Source organism: Acipenser ruthenus, chromosome 11, assembly GCF_902713425.1.
Source record: "Acipenser ruthenus chromosome 11, fAciRut3.2 maternal haplotype, whole genome shotgun sequence".
Taxonomy (NCBI): Eukaryota; Metazoa; Chordata; class Actinopteri; order Acipenseriformes; family Acipenseridae; genus Acipenser; species Acipenser ruthenus.
This window is the reverse complement of record NC_081199.1, coordinates 33,421,136-33,441,359: the sequence shown is the minus strand read 5'-3', so window position 1 is coordinate 33,441,359 and position 20,224 is coordinate 33,421,136. Positions and strand designations below refer to the sequence as shown.

Genomic DNA, 20,224 nt, shown 5'->3' with positions numbered 1-20,224 from the left:
TCATTGATGAATACCCTGGGATGTATTACACATCTTTAGAGCATAAACAAAATAGGAGATAATTAATTAAATACAATATATTCAAATTATCTTATAGACTCTATATACAGTATAAACATTGATTCATCATAGATGATCCCAAGCTATAAAAAGTAAATAACTTTTTACAGGGCTAAAAAGGCGCTCCACGTGGAGTGCAGGATGCGCGCTATAGCCTGGACGTCGCCGGTTCGAGTCCAGGCTATTCCACAGCCGACCGTGGACAGGAGCTCCCAGGGGGTGGCGCACAATTGGCCGAGCGTCACCCGGGGGGAGGGAGGGTTAGGTCGGCCAGGGTGTCCTCGGCTCTCCGCGCACCAGCGACCCCTGTAGTCTGACCGGGTGCCTGCGGGCTTGCCTGTAAGCTGCCCGAGAGCTGCGTTGTCCTCCGACGCTGTAGCTCTGAGGTGGCTGCATGGTGAGTCTGCAGTGTGAAAAAAAAAGCGGTCGGCTGACGGCACACGCTTCGGAGGACAGTGTGTGTTCGTCTTCGCCCTCCCGAGTCAGCACAGGGGTGGTAGTGGTAACTTTTTGGTTAAACATAATGCTATCAATGCTTCTTTCTTTCTTTCTTTCTTTCTTTCTTTCTTTCTTTCTTTCTTTCTTTCTTTCTTAGTTGATAACACATATATTGAGTTTCCAGACTAAGTGTTGTGTGCATGGAAAGGAAGAGCTGACCCTGCATGGCATGACCCACATGGTGAGAAAGTGAAGAAAAACATCTCTGTTTTGAGACATTATAACCTATTTCATATGGGGATGACCGAGACCCATAACAGTATTATCCTGGGCTTTCCAACAAAAAAAAAAAAAACATATAATAACTAACATAAGTCATTGACGTAAGAGTGACCCATTGTTATATTTTATTAGAGTAAACATTCATTGGCTTCTGTAGCAATATAACTGTTTGGGGGATTAACCCTAGGATTAGTTTTTCATTATGGTGACGCTATCCTTTTGAAATGCTAGCAGCTTTTGAAAAGTACCAGATAAAAAAAGAAATAAATAAACAACTGTGATAAAGATATGGTATTTGACATTTTATGCATCTTTATCATTGAACAATAGCACACAGCCATCATCGTTTTTTGCTATTTGGAACTTTTTAAAAGCCACACTAATGATAGCAGTGCCATAAAAGGGAAGGTCATGAACATCAATATATATTTTTGACTTTCAAATATCTATTATAATCAGAGGTTAATTTGTAAAAAAAAAAAAAAAAAAAAAAAAGGTACTGTAACTTATAATTAATTAGGGATAGCATTTTTGTTTATAGACCTAATGTACTGACCTTGATTTACAGCAGCTCCCATATATGTCGGTAGCATGCCGACCATTGCCTAACCATGTTTTAACATAATCTTCAAGGTTTGAACAATACCAGTGGCAGACTGACTGATCTGATGAACAGGAGCGACAACACTGTTCTAGTCTTGGGGCGTTTTGGTATTTGGGGTGTGAAAAACAAGTTATTTTCTCATTCATAGACATCACATCCTAAAATATATTGTTACAGTACTGTTTTGTCATTCAATTTCTGGACGAGGAAAGTGATGTTATTTATATAGAATTATTTTTTGCAAAAAAATCAGGCATCAGAAGGCACCAGATTTGGGATCCAGTGCGATCAGGCACAAATTATAATAATATAATCAATATATAATCTCAATAGATAATCAAATCTCAAACCGAGGAACTGCACCACAAAGTGAAGTGATCTTAACCCAAATAATTTCTTAACATTCTGAGAACTTACAGCACTGAAAATAGATTTTCTTTTCAAGAAACCAATTGTGAACCTGATATTCGCTACAATGAAATTTCAGTTAGTCAGTGTGGTAGCTTAAACCTCTGCAAGTCAGTAGAGCAAGCTGCCAAAGCAAAAGAAATGCTCCAAAGATGTGCAATACATCACAGGGTATTCATCAATACTAGAAAAACACATTTAACATGGGTTACCAATTAAAAAAATATGCAAGAATCAATAACTATCAATTGACTGCAAGCTAAGTTACAGTAGAAACCCCCAAAAATAATAAAGATTGCATAACTATCCTCACTAGATATGTTTAGAAGTCTTGTGTGACAGCAGAGCTATTTATAGGACATGGATAGACACAATCCCCAAAAGGCAACAAGGCTCCCTGCCTCTCTGAAATGCATTACTGTTGGATTTATCAATGTTTAAAAAAAAAAAGAGGAAGAGGCTATTTACTGCCACCCCAGTGGCAATAAATCTATTTAAAGTTCTGGTATCTTGCTACGCACAGCAGTACTTCAATCCTGTAGTATTAGGTTCAGTAGGATACACTTTTAAGTTTGTCATGATGTGCCATTAATGTACAGTACCAAGCAGTATAAATAAGTGTTTCCAACAGAGTTATGCCCCTTAATATGGAAAACATCTGGCAAGTACGTAATGATACCTGCAAATCAATGCATTCTGGGAAATAATGTGGGTGGTACAGTTTAAAAATGTTATAGGTAAGGTCTTTTTTTGTAGATAATGGCATTCAAATAAGCTTCACCCTGCACCTTATTATCATCTGCTATGTACTGTGCATTTCACGGCTGCTTCACTTCTTGTTAATGTGTTTAACCACTTCTAAAATTAAATAAGGATTTGTTGTTTTGTCTGTTTCTTTCTATTAATATATCTTTTATAGTTCTACATATTGCATTTCCTTCAACACAATCCAACACCTGTTAGATACAATATTGTATTTCCTCTCAATGAGCATCTGTCAAAGAGTCTTATCTAGGCCTTTTTATTAAAACGCATCAACACTGAGTTCTTTACTGGAAATATTTGACACAGACGTAGTAGCACCACGCTTGAAGAATGGTAATTTAGCTTCATGGCTCTGATTCTTTGGAACTCTCTCCCAGCTTTGGTGCGTGATGCTCCCACCATCGCTCGCTTTAAATCAGCTCTCAAGACCCACCTATTCTCTCTTGCTTTCCATGCTCTTTAAGACTGATATCTGCTATTAGCTGTTGTGTTGCTGCTACTATTTCATGTATTATGCACGTTCCACTGTATTTAATGCACTATTTCATGTATTATGCTGCTATCATGTATTATGCACTTTCCACTGTATTTAATGTATTATGCTTTTTTTTTTTTTTTTAACCTTATAGCATGCATTATGCATTTCTCTGTATTTAAAGTATCATGCATTTTCTTGTTGTTACTGCATCTTGTAAAGCGCTTTATGATGGTGGTCCACGATGAAAGGCGCTATATAAAATAAAGATTGATTGATTGATAAACTCAGCCATGTACCATCTTAATTAGTTTCATGCTGATGCGCTGGGGAGGCCGCACTGTGGTTGATCCCCGGAGCCAGCATCGCAGCCGTTGTGTGTGCTGATGCGCCAGGGAGGCAAAATAAGCTGATCCCTGGAGCCAGCATTACACTTCAGCCATTAACACCAGACAGAAGGATATCTACATCATCATATGGAAGGAAACGTAAATGGATGGAGACACATATGGATCACATTAGTTTACTGTAAAGCTACGTCTTAGTTGGTGCTTATCTTGGCGAGAGCCGAGTTCAAATCAGCATGAAGTTTTAACATCTACTCTCGTGTAATGGAAATCATAAAAATAAAGAACATTGCAATGCATCTTTGAATATGTATTCTCAGGCATCTAGGAATGAGCAGCAAAACTGCAAGAGCATGACAGCAGCAGTCAGATTTCATCAGAATAATTACTTTGCTTACATATGGTAAAATATAAGAGATGAACGTTAACCTACAGCATTCCTAAAAGGCATGGTTTTAAAAGGCTGGTTGAGGTTTACCAAAGCCTTCCAACTGTTCTAATTAAATTTCAGATGCAGCTGAAATGCACAATGATACACACTGCATGACATTTCACAGATTCTTTTCATTTAAATGTCCTTAAATAAAGGAAATATGACATTTTAATGAAACAATCAAATATTGCTATTGCTTCAGAGCATTAATTGATCCCTTTATGTTCAAAGTTTATGAACAGTTTATTCTTTTAGGTGTAGATACAATAGAGAAAGCATGTGGATTGTCAGGTCAGGCGGATTTGAAGGACTGTAGATCATTAGATTCAAACTGAGCTACAGCACACAATGTTTTTTTTTTTCTTTGTTTTGTTTTTTTTTACCAGCAAGCAGCAGTAACGTTTCCCTCTGTATCATTACCTTTGAATTATCTGCATATTCTAAACTGATGTATGCGATACAAGCAAAGAGCCGAGATTTCTCCAACAAAGGAAATGAGATATACTATTAATCGCGCTTATTCAGTAAGCTGTAAAATAGATTTTACCAATAAACCTTGATTAATACTCCTTCGGTGTGACAGCTCTTCATCTAGAATGACTCATTCTCAACTGAGGGGATTCCTTTTTGTAAGGAATTCTAGCCTGCTTATTCAACGCATCTAGGTGATTACATTACAGTAACCTCAGTTAAACTCACACAAGTTACACCTATTCATTACAAATAAATGACCATTGGCACCATTAGTTTCACAGGAATCACACTCATGAAGCTAGCTTTGTTCCCTACGGCATGCCTTTCAGCAATCAATAATTAAAGGAGCTTCTCAAATTTAACCAGGTCTAATCAGTCATGGTTCTCTTTGGCTTTTGTTAAATTATGCAATATTACATTTTAAACACCATTATTCTGAAAACATATATTTAACAGTTTATAACAGTGTATATGTTGTACATTGTCATGCTCAAGTTGAGTGCTACTCTACAGTATTTTTCTCATATACCTGTACCTAAAATTCAACAAGAAAACAGTGTCTTTTAAAATGATGGATTTTTTTTATTTTTTTTTTGGTGGTGGTAATAAATAATGCCACAATTTTAACATTTCCGGTTCTTTGTGAATATGCCCTCATGTGTTTGTTTTTTATTACTGAATAGCTGTTTCATATTTCCATGTAGGTGACATGATTGCTCCTTGGGTACTCCCTGAACTAAGCCAAGGAATCCAGTGACAAAAGGCAATGGTGCTCCACCCTGGCTGTGTCTCAAGTCTATATGATTTGTTACCAAAAGGCTTTAAGTATCTTGTCTTCGGTATGCTGTAAAAAATGGGCCATTAAGTTCACGTCTTTATCAATGTTGTGACTGACAGGGTTTTAGGTTTTTCTGTATGATGTTTTAGTCAACAGTTTGATCTCATTTTGATTTTGGTTTCTCTGATACTTCTGATCACGTTCCATGAAAATGTAAGAAAAGGTAGATTTGAAATGATATGTTTCTGTTCATAACAATGGTCAGGGTCAGTACTGTACTTCTTCACTGTTTGTTGTCTGACTACATGTCACTTCGGATTCCAATTAACACGCAGTAATAAAACAAAGTCAATAAAAAGTGTGTAGGATTTATAATGCTAATTAATTGCTTCTTTCCAAAATGTATTATTAATAAAGCATTCAATCAGATTACATTTTAGTTTTTCATTTAAATTAGATCTTTTGTCATCTGCACTCATTTGGTTCTGTGTTCGTTCTAAAGATTTAGTAATAAGCCTGGGAATATGTGAAGCCTTAATAAGAAACTATTATTAAAGCACACTGAAGGAAGCAGATTCAAGTCAAGAAAAAGCAATTTTAGCAGATAATTTTTTTTTTTTTTTGTTAATCCACATTTAATAAATCGCCCATTGTAAAATCCCTGAGGTCCCTCACAAAATAACATTTCTAGTCTGTTTGAAAGGAACTAATCAATAATACTTGCAGCGGTTTCAAGATTGGTCTCGGATTTCAGCACAGTTCAGATCATGTGTTATTCCCAGTGAGAGATGAAAATCTCCTGCAGTGAGGTGTAGCAGAGGATGTTCTTACATATGTCACACAATGTTTGTACACAATTCACCACAATATATTTTAGCTGTAACTATAATGAAATGTGGAAGGGCACCCACCCTAAACTGACAGTATCTGCATATAGCTCATATGCTGACCTATTTTTGCATGATGTCTGATTGGTTTGGTTTGGCTAAATGCTGATGGTTTTAAATATCGCTATTGTCAAAATCCTTACAATAAGCCAATTTTCTGGCAACTTATAGACATAAATACATCAAATAAACAGAAAAAAGACTCCCTTGTACTCTTAGGTGTTTGTTTCAAACCTTTGTACACAAAGGGTCTGATTTGAATTACTGAATATTCTGTTAACAGTGGCAGTATTTTGCAGATGTTTATATCAATTGAATATCCAGTTTATTTAACAAGCTTGTGATTTGAAGTTCCAAGGGCTACCAGGAAGTCTACGTCTTTGTGGCCTCTAGTGGCAACTCTTGTAGTGTCAAGGGATTTGTGATTCATCCATGATTTAAAGTATAGTGGCTCATTAAGGACATGAAAAAAATAAAATGTGCCAGTGCTAATGAGAAGCCCTATTGCAGAAAGGCCTATTAAAGCCAGCAGTACAAACCAAAAAGGCAAAAAACATTTTTGTTTTTCTTCTTAAACGACAAATCGCTGTTCAATGAAAAATGTTGAGAAGTTAACAGAGCAAAACGGTGACTTCATTGTGAACAATGCAAGGCTGCAAAAGAAGCACTGGGATTTTGCATATTTTAAATACTGACTGGAATTGTTGTTGATTTATTTTGCTCTTAATCACAGTGTCATTAATAATTAAACATCCTTCTCCTCTGTGTCATCTAAAAAGTATAAATACGGCAGTGAGAAGTTTGTTATATTGGCTCTCTTCTTGTATTATATAATTAGAATGTCAATTGAGATTCACACATCAGCTTTATCTCACTTTCAGCAAATTATTCACCACTTTAGTCTGTAAGCTGTAGTGATAAAATATCTCCTGCTAACAGCATCAGACTTGATCGTTTAAAGTAGAAGAAGCAATCACACTGCTTTACCTTGGTCTTTCGTGTATGTCAAATTATCCCTTGGAGAATTAGTGTCAAAAGTGCTAACATTCACATGTTCTCTTTTTTATAGGCATCAGTCAATTTTTCAGACACCACTGTGATTTAATTGTGTGTAAATGTTTGCAAATTTCTCTACAAACATTACAGCCTGGGCTGAGATTACCTTGGTCCAAATTGACATTTACTGAAAATGAGACAGTGCTTGGTGACACATAACCCAGCAATAAAATGTTCTTGTGACATCACAAATGAATCTGTTTATTATTTGTATTACTACATTTTTAGTACGACTCTTTGACAGTGAGTGTGGGTGTTCCAAAGCTATTTTTTTTTGTACAGTATAAAAAAGAAGGCTTAGTAGTGGTCACAAAACAGCTTCGTAAAGCTCTGAATTGTTTAATCCGTCAACATTTGGTCTACTCCAGCTGTCACTAAAGGTGAAAATTCCAGGTTAGTGTAATAAAATGAGAAACACATAACTAGAGTTTGTTTAAAATGGCATTTATGTTTGTTTGGTTCTAGTTTTGTAATAATAGTACATTTTTAACTGAACAGGAGGACATTACTTTCTGTCCCTTTGGTACGGGTACAGGTGTTAAAAATTCAAAACTTGGCGTAACAGCATTGTAGTAAAAGAAAGGACAGATTCTTGTATAATACAAGTAACAGGTGGTTTCAGTAGTAATCCTGATAACAAAATAAAACAGCTGGCCTTGTGTACAGCTATGGCCAAAAGTTTTACATCATCCTATAGAATAAAAAAAAAAAAGCTTCATGAAGTCGAATGAAACCTGCTGAATGTTACATTAACATATTGAATGACATACCGCTTTGCAGTTTTCCATATACTTAACAAAAAAACTGACAAATATTGAAAAATGTGACATTTCAAAATCTAACATGAAATACTCAATCCTAAAATTCTAGGTGATTCAAAACATTTGGCCATAGCCGTACATAGAAATAGCTGTACATATTTGCATAGAGATCAGTTCATGTTTCAAGGTGATGTAAATTTCATTAGATTCTATTTCCACTATTAATAATTAAAACAATGTAACTAAGCAAGTCATCCTCAGATCCCGATAATGCAAATGTTAAACAATTGTTGCAAAGGTCATGCGCTCACATTTTTGAATGTCTTATATTGTAACTTAGCTGCTGTGTGTAGGATGTCTCTTATTGTATTTGACAGGCCGTTTTGATGGTAGAACTGCAAGGTAAAACTGTGAAGTTCAAACTGTGAGAACTGCTACTTAAACACAAAAAAGTGTATTTTTTTAACTTTATCAAATCTGTAACTGTATATATGTGCTTTTAAATATCTGTATACAGACCAATGAATAAATAAATGTAACTGTATTTTTGAGTGTATTACATTTTGTATGGTTCATTTTTCAACATAAATCACAAATCAGTTTTCCAAAGGGTAAGATGGGGGCATTTACAATACAGTGCAATACCAGGAATGATGTGAAAATGCTTGTTTATACAGTATAATGCAGCTCCTGTATAATACCTCTGGGACACTTTTGGCTGGTTTCACAGACCCTGATTAGTACTAAGCCTGCACTACCCAGTGTTAATTTAGGTAAAGTAAACCAAGAGTAGTGCTAATCTGGGTCTGTGAAACCAGCCAATATTTATTAAGATGAGCAAGGATACTTACAGTAGGTATTCAAGGTCAGCATCTCTTAGGCCCTTTTCTATGAGAAACCTACAGTTGAATATTTAAGGAGAGCTAAATATAAGAGAGGACCACAGAAAGGGCATAATGCACACAGAGAGAGGTTGAAGCAATCATTTTGTGCAGTGGTTCATTGAGTCATCTGTGTATCAGAAGAAAGCAACATAGATTTAGTTTTATCTACGAGCTTTTGGCGTTTCAGTTGGATTGTGTTTGCGTATCAAAAGCGTTTTCTAAAACTGCACAAGTTGACTGCTAAAGCCCTGTGGAATTAATTTAAGATTTCCAAAGGATATTTCCTAAACCGCAGAAGCGTAATTGCTCTTCTTAGCCCAGGTGATGCCACTGGTAACACAGTACCACCCTGGAGATCGTCTTTACAGACGCAAATATTGTCACATGGTAATTATTGGGCAAAAATGCTGTACCTGACCGAGGAAATACAGCTTTCTTTTTTAGTACCCTAATGCTATATCCTCTTGTCGATAAATAATAATTAACATAAACATTAATTTCTGGTGCAATGTAATAAAACAAACATTCAGTTACAGTACCAAAAAAAAAAAAAAAACATGCTTTCCTCCGGAAACATCATCTTTTAATCTAAAAATACAAACTGTTTATAAAAACTGAAGAAAATATGTTGAGATAATTATGACCAAAGGAATCATGTTTTTAAACATCAACATTTGTCATCCAGTTCAAGACTTGGAAATAGACCAGGGGAACAAGATGATGTAAAGGAAGTGAAAGCCAGCAATAAAGGGCGAGGCATGTTCATATGTTCTCCCAGGGTTTTCTTACTAAAGGACAGCGCAGTTACAAGCTCTGGACACCCGTGTGGGTGTGGGTGTTGCACGAATGGCTGTTGTGCTGAGCTGTGGCAAAGCACTGGTTAAAAGCAGGAGAAATGACAGAAAAATAAAGTAGCCATGCAGACTTCAAACCTAGTCTTTATGCATCTGGCCACAGATCTTTGATCCAGCCATGTTGCATTCTATTTCATTGCATTGCCCAAAGCCCTAATTCTAACCTAATAGATGTATTACTGTGTAACAGAGAGAATCACCTCATGGATTACATCTTTAATTACGTGTAACGGGTGCCTGGTTAATATAAAGCCTGACCATCTTGTGTATGACTGTTGTCCCATCTTTCAAGGCAATCAGATGTGTCACACTGAGGGGTACTGACAGCACTGACAAGGTCACAAACCCGTGAATGTAACACCCACTGTCGCCTTTGAGGGAGATAATGTGGTCTCCCTCACTCTTTCTTTATCCTCTCTAGGCTGTGCTACTTTCTCTTCACTAATGCAGCTTTAATTTCTAATCAGTATTGGGTCCACTCTCCATTTACATCTGACCTGAGATTGACTTGCACTGTGCTGATATATAACTAAACTACTGTAAATCTAGTCTAAATGCTCAGTCTCGATATGTTTATAAGAATATGGGGATTTCTATTATGCAGTTTTATTTATTTATTTATTTTTAGGTGATGGGACCTAGAATGCATTTGAGTACAGATTCTACGCAGCAGAAATGCATTCAGCTGTGTATTAGGATGTATCAAACAGCAGGGTAAAATTAGAACAGAAAGCTGCACCAGCCTCAGAAGTTAATATCACCTTTCATTTCTTCTCTCCTCTACTGAATGAGAAATTGAATGAAACCATTCTTAGATGCTGAGTAGACTGATGTTATACACAACAGCAGGCTTTTACAGAGGGTCATACAGTAAATCCTGCACAGCAAGCTTCCATTTTCTCAAGTACACATTTACAATGTTACATTTCTTTATGCTTTCTTGGTTTGAGTAGGCTGCACATTATCCCTCAATGTCATTAAAATATAATTAAAATATAACCGTATACTATTACAATTTCTTGAGTCAATTAAATCACAGGGAAGCAGTTTTTTTAAAACGTTGCCTCAAATGTTTGATCCTTTTGGGATTTAAAATTGAATATAGGGTATATAATGTTTAATGAAAAAGATCGATTTTGCTTGGAGCACTTTGTGTAGGTTAAATTCCCCTTTTATTTGGAGAAGAAAAACAAATAATGCATCATTCCTGCAGGCCCTGACCTGCAATCCAAAAAAAAGGAAAGCATGCTGTGTGCTGATGAATTAGACCACAGCAGAATATGATTCTATATTTGCTGCTGGGTTTCTGTTGCTATGGCGACGTTATGCTATACTGTAGAAATCTGCACACCACCAGGCAGTACGAGTTGTGGATAAGGAAAGTTCACTGCAAGGAACATACTGCTCTGAAGAGCATGTTAATAAAGAATCTCAGTACATCAATACTGTTTTGTGACAATAAGGGAAAGATTTACCAGAGCAGGGTTTTTTTTATTTTTTTTCATTGAAAAATCAGCATCTATGTTGTGTCTTATCAATAGAGACACATTTACTGCCAGGTGTACAAGTCCTGATTTAGAAAAACGGCAACCACTCCTAAGTAGTTTGTATGCTAATTTGCACTTGGTTATGCCTGCAAGATGCTTGAAATAATATTATCTATACAACAAATACAAGTTTGGTCAATAATCACTATACAGCATTGTAATATGGGTAAATCTTGTATGCTTGATTTTTATTAAAAAAAGAAAAAAAAAGTGAAATCTGGTCCCTGAACACTTCTACTGTAGGTCATTGTCATTTAATAATATGCATTGTATGTATTGTATGCCATTTATCCATGTGGTCCTTTATTTCAATAAGAAGATACCAGGTTTATTTCAAGAGAAATGTAAAAACAGCACTACTGGTAAGATTATCCATATTAAAAGAGAAGGAGTGCACAATTCAAAAGAGTTCATACACTTTCCATTATTATATTCTTGAGTTTTACCACTGTTGCACATACCAACTATTAGGTTACGGAGGTCAAGAACAATATCAAAAGAAAGATGCCTGAAAAAGACAGCGATAAACTCTTTTTTCTGGAGAACTAGGACTGGGGTTTCCATTGTCTTGCGATACATGCTTGTACATCTACGGTGCAGCTGAGTGGCTAATGGTTATGTTCTATATTTAGCAAGCACAGTAACAATGTCCGTTACACGACCAAAATCAATATGGCTATTTAGAAGAAATGCACCCACTTCTAACTGATTGATTATGTTAGATAATAGGCAATTACAAGGAAAATGTTAAGGCTACACATTATAGCAAACCACTTTAAAAGTAATCTATAACTGGAGTCTGACATTTTGCCTGTTGTTTTTATTGTTAACACTTCAGATACTACAATACATATTCAAGTCATGTGGGGTCTATTCTAATCTAATACTACAGACATACTGTAAATTCAATGAATCGACTGATACATGCTCTTAGATGATTGGTACACAAAGGGCCCTATTTTAATGATCTAATCAGTGACAGTATTTAGAATATTTGTAATATGCATAATATCCTATTGCATGTATTTTAGTTTCAAGAGGGTATCATTTTACTAAATGATAAGGTACCGTAAGTGTTAATAAATCAGGTCTGACAGTTTACGAGAAGGTACTGCAAGCGTGCTGTTAACAGCTATTACATTACTGGACACGTCGTTAAAATACCCCAGAAACAAACTATATTGCTTTTCCTGTGGTACAATGCCTGAGATTGCTTTAAAATAATATGGAAACGGGGCTTCCAAGTGGCACATCCAGTAAAGGCGCTCCACGCAGAGTGCAGCATGTGCCCTATAGTCTGGACGTCGCAGGTTTGAGTCCAGGCTATTCCTTTGCCGACTGAGGACGGGAGCTTCCAGGGGGCGGCGCTCGGCCAATTGAGGGGGGAGGGAGGGTTAGGTCGGCCAGGGTGTCCTCGGCTCACCGCGCACCAGCGACCCCTGTAGTCTGGCCGGGCGCCTGTGGGCTTGCCTATAAGCTGCCAGAGAGCTGCATTGTCCTCAGACGCTGTAGCTCTTGGGTGGCTGCATGGTGAGTCCGCAGTGTGAAAAAAAGTGGTCGGCTGACCGCACACGCTTCAGAGGAGAGCGTGTGTTCGTCTTCGCCCTCCTGAGTCAGCGCGAGGTGGTAGCGGTCAGCTGAGCCTAAAAATAATTGGCCATTCCAAATTGGGAGAAAATAATAAAAATAATAATTGGCAACGACTAAATTAAAAAAAAAAAAATAATAATAATAATAATAATAATAATAATAATAATATGCAATTAAAAATAATGTAATCTTTAAAGATTTAAAGCTCTAAAATAAAAGGAAAACAGGGAAGGAATCATAAAAAATGCATACACTCCTTTTAAGATCAATCATCCAGCCCTCATAGGAAACACCTACCTACAAACACTCCATGCACAGTTGGGAAGCTAGCTGTCTTTCAGATCAATAGAAGGAAGTGGTGTTTGAAACTTTGCATGAGAAACGCCATATTTCTGCCCTTTTATCCTGCTGCATTGAAGCCTTTTATTAACTAATTATTCAAAGTTATACTGAATCACGTATAGGTTACAAACATGGTATCAGCTTTCTAAGAATAAAGATGGTGGTGCAGGTGGTGGTGGTGGTAGGGGTGATAAATGAGTATTGCAACTATCAGGAATTACATTTTTTCATTTGTATCAATTTTAGAGATACAGGCTATATTTCAGCCACATTGCAACCTATGTGGTTTAAGTATTCTGTCTTTACAAACCTCAGCATACATTATACATTAAAATCCTAACTGGTTGTGGTTGTGATGAATCTATAAATTACATTTCTAGCCAAGGACACAAAACATCACAAGTAATGTATTTGACTGGGAAACTTCCATGAATCATATGTCAACTCACTCTACAATAAGCTGTGAGAAGCTTTGAGTTCTCACAAAGCCAATACCGCCTGCTAACCTAATTCAGCTAAGCGAGACTGTGATAGCCAGTGGAGCTGTAGATGAGGATAATATCAATCTAACACAGTACAGGGTGTTCTAAGGTATTGTGAAAAGAGCTGTACCAATCTAGCATTAAAGAAGAATTCTGCATTTCCATTTCTATATGTGGGAGGCACTTAATTCTTCTACACTACACCATAATGAGCAGTGTTACGACAGGCACACGTGCTTAAAAACTAATAAAAAAAGATGCAGCAAATATCTTTCTTATTCCTAAGGATTTACAAAAAGCCAGGTGTTTAACAAAAAATACACATACTGTACATGCATACATATTTTATACAGATGTATTGTTAAAACTCATATTACTATTTATTTCTTAGCAGACACCCTTATCCAGGGTGACTTACAATTGTTACAAGATATCACGTTATTTTTACATACAATTACCCATTTATACAGTTGTTTTTTTTTTGTTTTTTTACTGGAGCAATCTAGGTAATGTACCTTGCTCAAGGGTACAGCAGCAGTGTCCCCCACCTGGTATTGAACCCACGACCCTCCGGTCAAGAGTCCAGAGCCCTAACCACTACTCCACACTGCTGCCCATAGCAAAGGAAAAGCCCATTAAGCACACTGTTTTCTCCAACTTTAATGGATCTCACTATGATAACATGACCAAACAACAATGCTAACTATTATGATTGAAGAAATCAGGTACAGGTCACAGTGGTGCTCACTTACAACAAATCAATAATACACATGGATGAAAAGTGCATTCCTTATTTTAAATGTATATAGATTAATAAATAATGCATTGTAAACATGGGCAAACATACCAATTCTTAGGAGTTTCACTCAATCATGACACATGCCAACTATTTACTGCTACATTTACATCATTCTCATGGTTATGCACTTATTTGAGGTATCACGATGCCTTTTTACACCTTGCATTTTGAAAGACACTAGCACTGTTGAATGGTAACCTTTGCAAACACATGTTAAAGTTATGTTAAGTGTTTATAAAATTATGCAATCATACAAATGTAGAGGTCTGAAGTAAATTCAAATGAATCATACATAGCTACACATTAGGCTACTTCATTACCCCTTCTAGACGCAACAGTAAATATATACCTTAAATTTGTGGACAGACACATTAGTAATGTGCAATATGCATGTGAAATTCAGGGTGCCTAACACATTTATTACCCAGGTGAGGTTAATCTGTCAAAAAGAAGCTGTTGTTTAAAGCAAACTAAGTGTATCAAATGTTGTAATATTATTTGACACCATTGTATTGATACTAAAATGTGTAAGATCAAAGGTAATCGAATTTGGAGAATAAATTGAATTTACTGAGATTTCAAAATGCATACGAGTAAGTGAGAAGATGTACACAATAATGGATTTTTTCGGAACTGACTGTTATGGGGCTTAACTTAATGAACATTGAAAAAAGTGAAATGAATACCATCATTCTAGCTCACACACTCAGTGCTATCTGCTGCAAGTGGTAAGTTCTGTATTTATATTCATCTTGTTTTCACCCCTTTGCATTAATTCATGTTAAGCTTAATGGAATTTTCTCATTGAATATCATCTAACGTTTAATTGAAAAAAAAAATCTTGGAAACAATCCTACTCAGTACTTACTGGATAGGGAAAATGGAAATATTAATATTTAAAAGGTTTACAAATAAATAATTGCATGAACCTTTCAGACCCGTTATATTTGGATTATGACTTACACTCTTTTAGCTAAATTGCTCAATTAGTTTACAAAGTATATAAGACTAAGCAATTGAAACCCTCATATGCCACTGCTGAAACTGTGTGTGTAATGTAACTAAAATGTAATGTAATCAAATTCTAATTCATAATTCAAGTGCAGGAACTTAGACCTGCTTTTCTAGTGCTCTACATGAAAAGTCTCTTATGAAAAAAATAAATAATACAAAAACATTTCTGGGTGCTAAGAGTTAGAATCTGATTTGTCTTGGCTCGTCTACCAATCTCTCTCTCTCTCTCTCTCTCTCTCTCTCTCTCTCTCTCTCTCTCTCTCTCTCTCTCTCTCTCTCTCTCTCTCTCTCTCTCTCTCTCTCTCTCTCTCTCTCTCCACTGTTATGCAACTCTCATTTAAATGTTCTGTCAGAGAAGGCCATTGTTTGATGAGGCTTCTTTTTTACAGGCATGCTGGTTATTTGATACTTGCCGTTGAAAACTTTCCCCATGTAACACCAGCAATGAACGAATACGTAATAGATACCAATGTTGTAATCTCATAAATTAACACATTATTCTGTGTCTGTTTATTTAAACCATACCAATAAATATTCTTTCTTAATATAAAGGAGTTGTAATTGGATGCCTAATGGAGAACTGGACACCATATTAAACTACTATTTTTGTTATAATAAATCCTTCATAACAATGGGCATCTTGCAGGGTTTTTTTTAATAGTTCCAATTCACAAAATGTATCTAATAAGATCAACCTTTTGTATGTACTGAAGAAAAAAAATACAATATGTTTAACAAAAATATTTTAAGAATACAGTCAGCGTCGCTTTATCGGGACACCTCGGGAGAAGGAAAAATATCCCGAATAAGCGTCTATCCCAATTAAATGGGAGGCAGTTGAGACGACCTTAGGTCACTTTTTTTTTTATTCTTAATGAAAAGAAAAATAATTAAATCACATTATGACTAAATGTTAAATAAACATAATTTAAAATATGAGTCAATGCTTTTTTATTCCTAAACAAAATCAACTTTTTTGCAACAGCAGTCTGAGAAACCACAGGGGCCTCCTCCTTCTTTAAGAGTTCAACGTGGTTTAAGTCACAGCGTGATCACGTACTCACTGCACTCACTGCACTGTGCTACGTGACTTCTTTTGCTCTGAAAAGCAATCTCCATTCATCATTTGAAAATACTGTATCCCAATTAAACAAAGTGGCGTCCCAATTAAACGACATAAATAACATTGGGAAGAACCGTCTCCCAGAGTTGTATCCCATTTAAGGAGCAATTCTGATTATCAGTATCCCGATTTGAAAATTTGATATATCTAGCTGGCGATTTAAACCACCTAGATATATCAAATTGAATTATAAAATACACACGAAGAACCAAAAAATTTGCAACAACGAACAGGAGGACCCGTTTTGAAATTGCTTGTACAAATAAGTTAAGCACTCCTTTAATAAAGTAATACAATCATTTGTATTGTGCCTTTATTATTATTGCATAATGCTAGTACTCAGTAATCTATACCTATAGAGGATACTGTGCAATGAGATGGACAATGCTGGGACTAACTTGAGGTGCTTATTCAAACAAGGGAGATGGTTGTATTTAAGTTAGTTATAGCTTTTATTATGGCACAAATGTTTTAGACAGTGTTTAACAATTCTAGGATTGCTATGAGTCATCTTTGATGCAGCACACAAGGACAGCTGGCGAGTTCTGAATGGTCGTTGGTGAATAGCTTTGGCTCCAATCTGTTTGTTTGCCCAGGTCAATTAGACAGGTGGAACACCTTGCCTTACATACAGAGAACTACGTCATTGCCATTTAATTCAATGTGTATTTGTTGTCTCTGATTTGTTGTTCTTCTGTTTATATAATGCAGGAGTTCTGATGTTCCAATACTGCATTTAATTATTTTACCTAGAATTGTATTTCCTAGGAGACTCGTCATTGCTTGTGCATTGTCTTTACTTCCTCAGTACTGTGGCCTTTCCCCTCTGCGGGCCCCACCTACTCTACAGTATAAGTGAGTATATGTATAACCTTTTTCTCAGTCTGTTTAAATCAGTCTGATATATGCAAGTTATTATAAATCATTAGCTTCCTCTCAGTCAAAATGCCAGACTCCTGAATATAAATAAGGTTGCACTATTAAGCTCTGTAAAGCATTTTATTTTTATTTTTAGAGGAAGGTTCAGCTTACTAAAACACCTTTTTTTTCACTTGTCTACCTTGAAGGATGTTTTTTTTTAAATAAAAAAAGACAGTTGCGGTAAACGCTTACTGGAATCCTTAGAGAGGTTCCTCAGGAAGGCTTTCCACTTCTATAAAACCACAGTATGCATGTATTCACAGTTGCTGCTCTATGTGTGCATCTGAACTGGAATGGGTTAAGTGACCTGGTAACACTTTAAAATAATGATTGCAAATTCATAATGAATTCCAGCTGAATACCACAGGAATAACACCTGCGTATTGTATGTCCTTCCTAAGTTCTAAAGTAATTCATTTTGAATTCAGCCTTGTTATCATGTGGATTTAATTACTTGTATTAATTCCATGTTTCTTTAAAACAAATGATGTTGATCATATGTACCTGTATAAGGCATGCATCATGCATGAGTTAACATTTCTCACAATCCCCGAATGCATGCCTTATATGTATGATCAACAAAGAAACATGGAATGAATACAGGTCATTAAATCCACATGAATTAACAGGGTTGACTTCAAAATTAATTACTCAGAGGAAGTGCATCAAATATGCAGGTGTTATTCCTGTGGAATTCATTATGAATTTTAGCCATTGTTTTAAAGTGCTACCAAAGGTAGTACTGTACAGACATTAACAGAAAGTCTTACCATCTTTGCGGTGATATGTTATTTCCACTTTTCTTTCATCCGAGCCAAGTAGTGCCTGGGCAACTTGGGCAATGTCATGTCTTTTGGTGTGTGGACCATGAAGAAAGTCACAGGTACATGGCTTCTGCATGACATCAGGTCTTGAAAAGCCAGTCATTTCACAAAATCCATCATTGCAGTAGATGATCGCACAGTTCTGCACTCTGGCATTGGCAATTATGAATTTTTTATCTGTAAGTAAAGTCGACATTTTATAAATATCATAAAGCTACAGATGAAGACTACATCTGTAAACATACAAAAAGAAAAAAATAGGTTTTTAATGCACAATTTCAATTGTTTAAATAGAGAAATGTTTAATATCACTTCAATGTTTATAGTGTTTATTGATTTAATTAAGGACTATATATGGCATGGATACATTAAATTGATGTTATATTGGGTTACATTTGTTTGAAATGACACTGCTAATACATTATACATTAAATAACAGGTAGACTAGTACAGTATCCCAACACTGCTTAAAAGATGGCATTATATGAATATTAATTGAACAAATGCACTCAAATTAAACTATTGTATTGTAAGTAAACATAGAAATATGTACATGAACGTAGATGTTAATTGTATTACATTTCCACTAATTTCAACCTCTCAAAAATAGTTATTTACATTTCTAAGATGTGGCCCTATGTGTGAATTAAAATGAGTTTGTTTCATACTATAGAAAGCATATGACACCAGCTGATCTAAAATGTAAAGGTCACATGCAAATGATAGCCTACAAGATTCAGCATTTTTACAGTTTTCCCAGACTGCACATTGTCTTCACTGTATGTAACACACAACGCAATCGCAATTTCCATTGATATCCACATTGTAAACTGAGTTCAACTGACCACCGATTATAAACAAGGCAACATAACATTTACGACATATCTTATTTAGATGCATTGCTGCATCTGTCAAGTTGCAGAAAACAAAACACTGAAAATAATGTACAATGTATTCAAAAACTCGTCGTCATTAACATTTTGTTTGGAAAGGCAGAATATATGTATGTTTTGAAATCATTAATCTCTCTTAAGCAACTAACATATATACGTACATTATTATTTGGTATTGATTAAATTACATTTGTCCATTGTACTATTTAAATTAGACTCACAGTGGTGATACTTATCAGTTGAGTCTTCTGTGGGATATCAAAAACAGTGAACAGCTGATCAGTAATAAAAGTGAAATTTATTAAATACATTTGATTCAAATTACTTACTTTGCCCTTCAAATTTTCGTATTATAATGCCGAGAAATGTGTTTTGTGGAGCAACATGACCTCTTCGAACCGGCATGATTGAGCAGATCTTGAAATCGCGTAACTTCTACTGTAAACGAGCTTTTTGATAGATATTCGTTCTTAAGTTACAGTCGTAGCTTGGTGATGTCTGATTTTGTCACAAACCATCCTCATTCGTGTGAAAGAAATCTTCCCACTTTTGATGACTCCTTTTTTTTCTTTCTTATTTACAAAAGCTTTTTGCTGAGTGCATATCCCAAGTCCTTCAGGAACATCGTCGACACTGAATAATAAAAATAGAACATGGTAGGATCTGGCTTTCTTATGCTAAACATTGCAAATTGAACTGAAAATGGATGCGATCTTGCTGTTCTCTAAAGCAATATGATGATTGGGAATGGAAGACTGAAGCTGATCTGCAAGGGGGAGTGACGTTACACACCTCAGGGTTTACTGCACAACGCGCATCTCCGGGTACTCAAGCGTGTGTCAGCTAGACCTTGTGAAAAATGAAACAAGAAAGGTAATATTGTACAATATGCTTGGATAGCCCCGGTGCTGTGTCCCCGTGTTGAGTAGCAATTTAAATTATCTATATTAATTGCCCGTGTTTTCAAGCATTTTGTATGGACGAACTTCCAAAAGTCCATACCATTACCACAGGAGAGGAGATACCATTATAGGATCAATTATTCTGCGTGTTCAACTATTATTATTATTATTATTATTATTATTATTATTATTATTATTATTATTATTATTATTAACAAAAAACAATACCAAGTCAAAATCAGCCTGGAAAAAAATAAGGTATTCATGCAAACTGCTGCAGG

The 20,224-nt window shown here is 35.8% G+C and overlaps 1 protein-coding gene across 5 annotated transcripts in view; it reads right to left on the bottom strand.

Moving 5' to 3' along the window:
- LOC117427195 (potassium voltage-gated channel subfamily H member 7-like) overlaps nt 1–19,882 on the bottom strand; it is a 55,068-nt gene extending 35,186 nt beyond the window's left edge. For 3 of the 5 annotated variants that reach the window (XM_034045656.3, XM_034045657.3, XM_059033739.1), the window contains exons 1-2: nt 19,371–19,882; nt 18,095–18,325 (exon numbers count right to left, since the gene is read on the bottom strand). In XM_034045656.3, the coding sequence (XP_033901547.1) occupies nt 18,095–18,325; nt 19,371–19,446 (307 nt within the window). In that variant the 5' untranslated portion in view covers nt 19,447–19,882. The remainder of the gene's footprint in view (nt 1–18,094; nt 18,326–19,370) is intronic. The other 2 variants (XM_034045658.3, XM_034045659.3) reach the window with 1 other exon arrangement.
- Between the last annotated feature and the right edge of the window lie 342 nt (nt 19,883–20,224).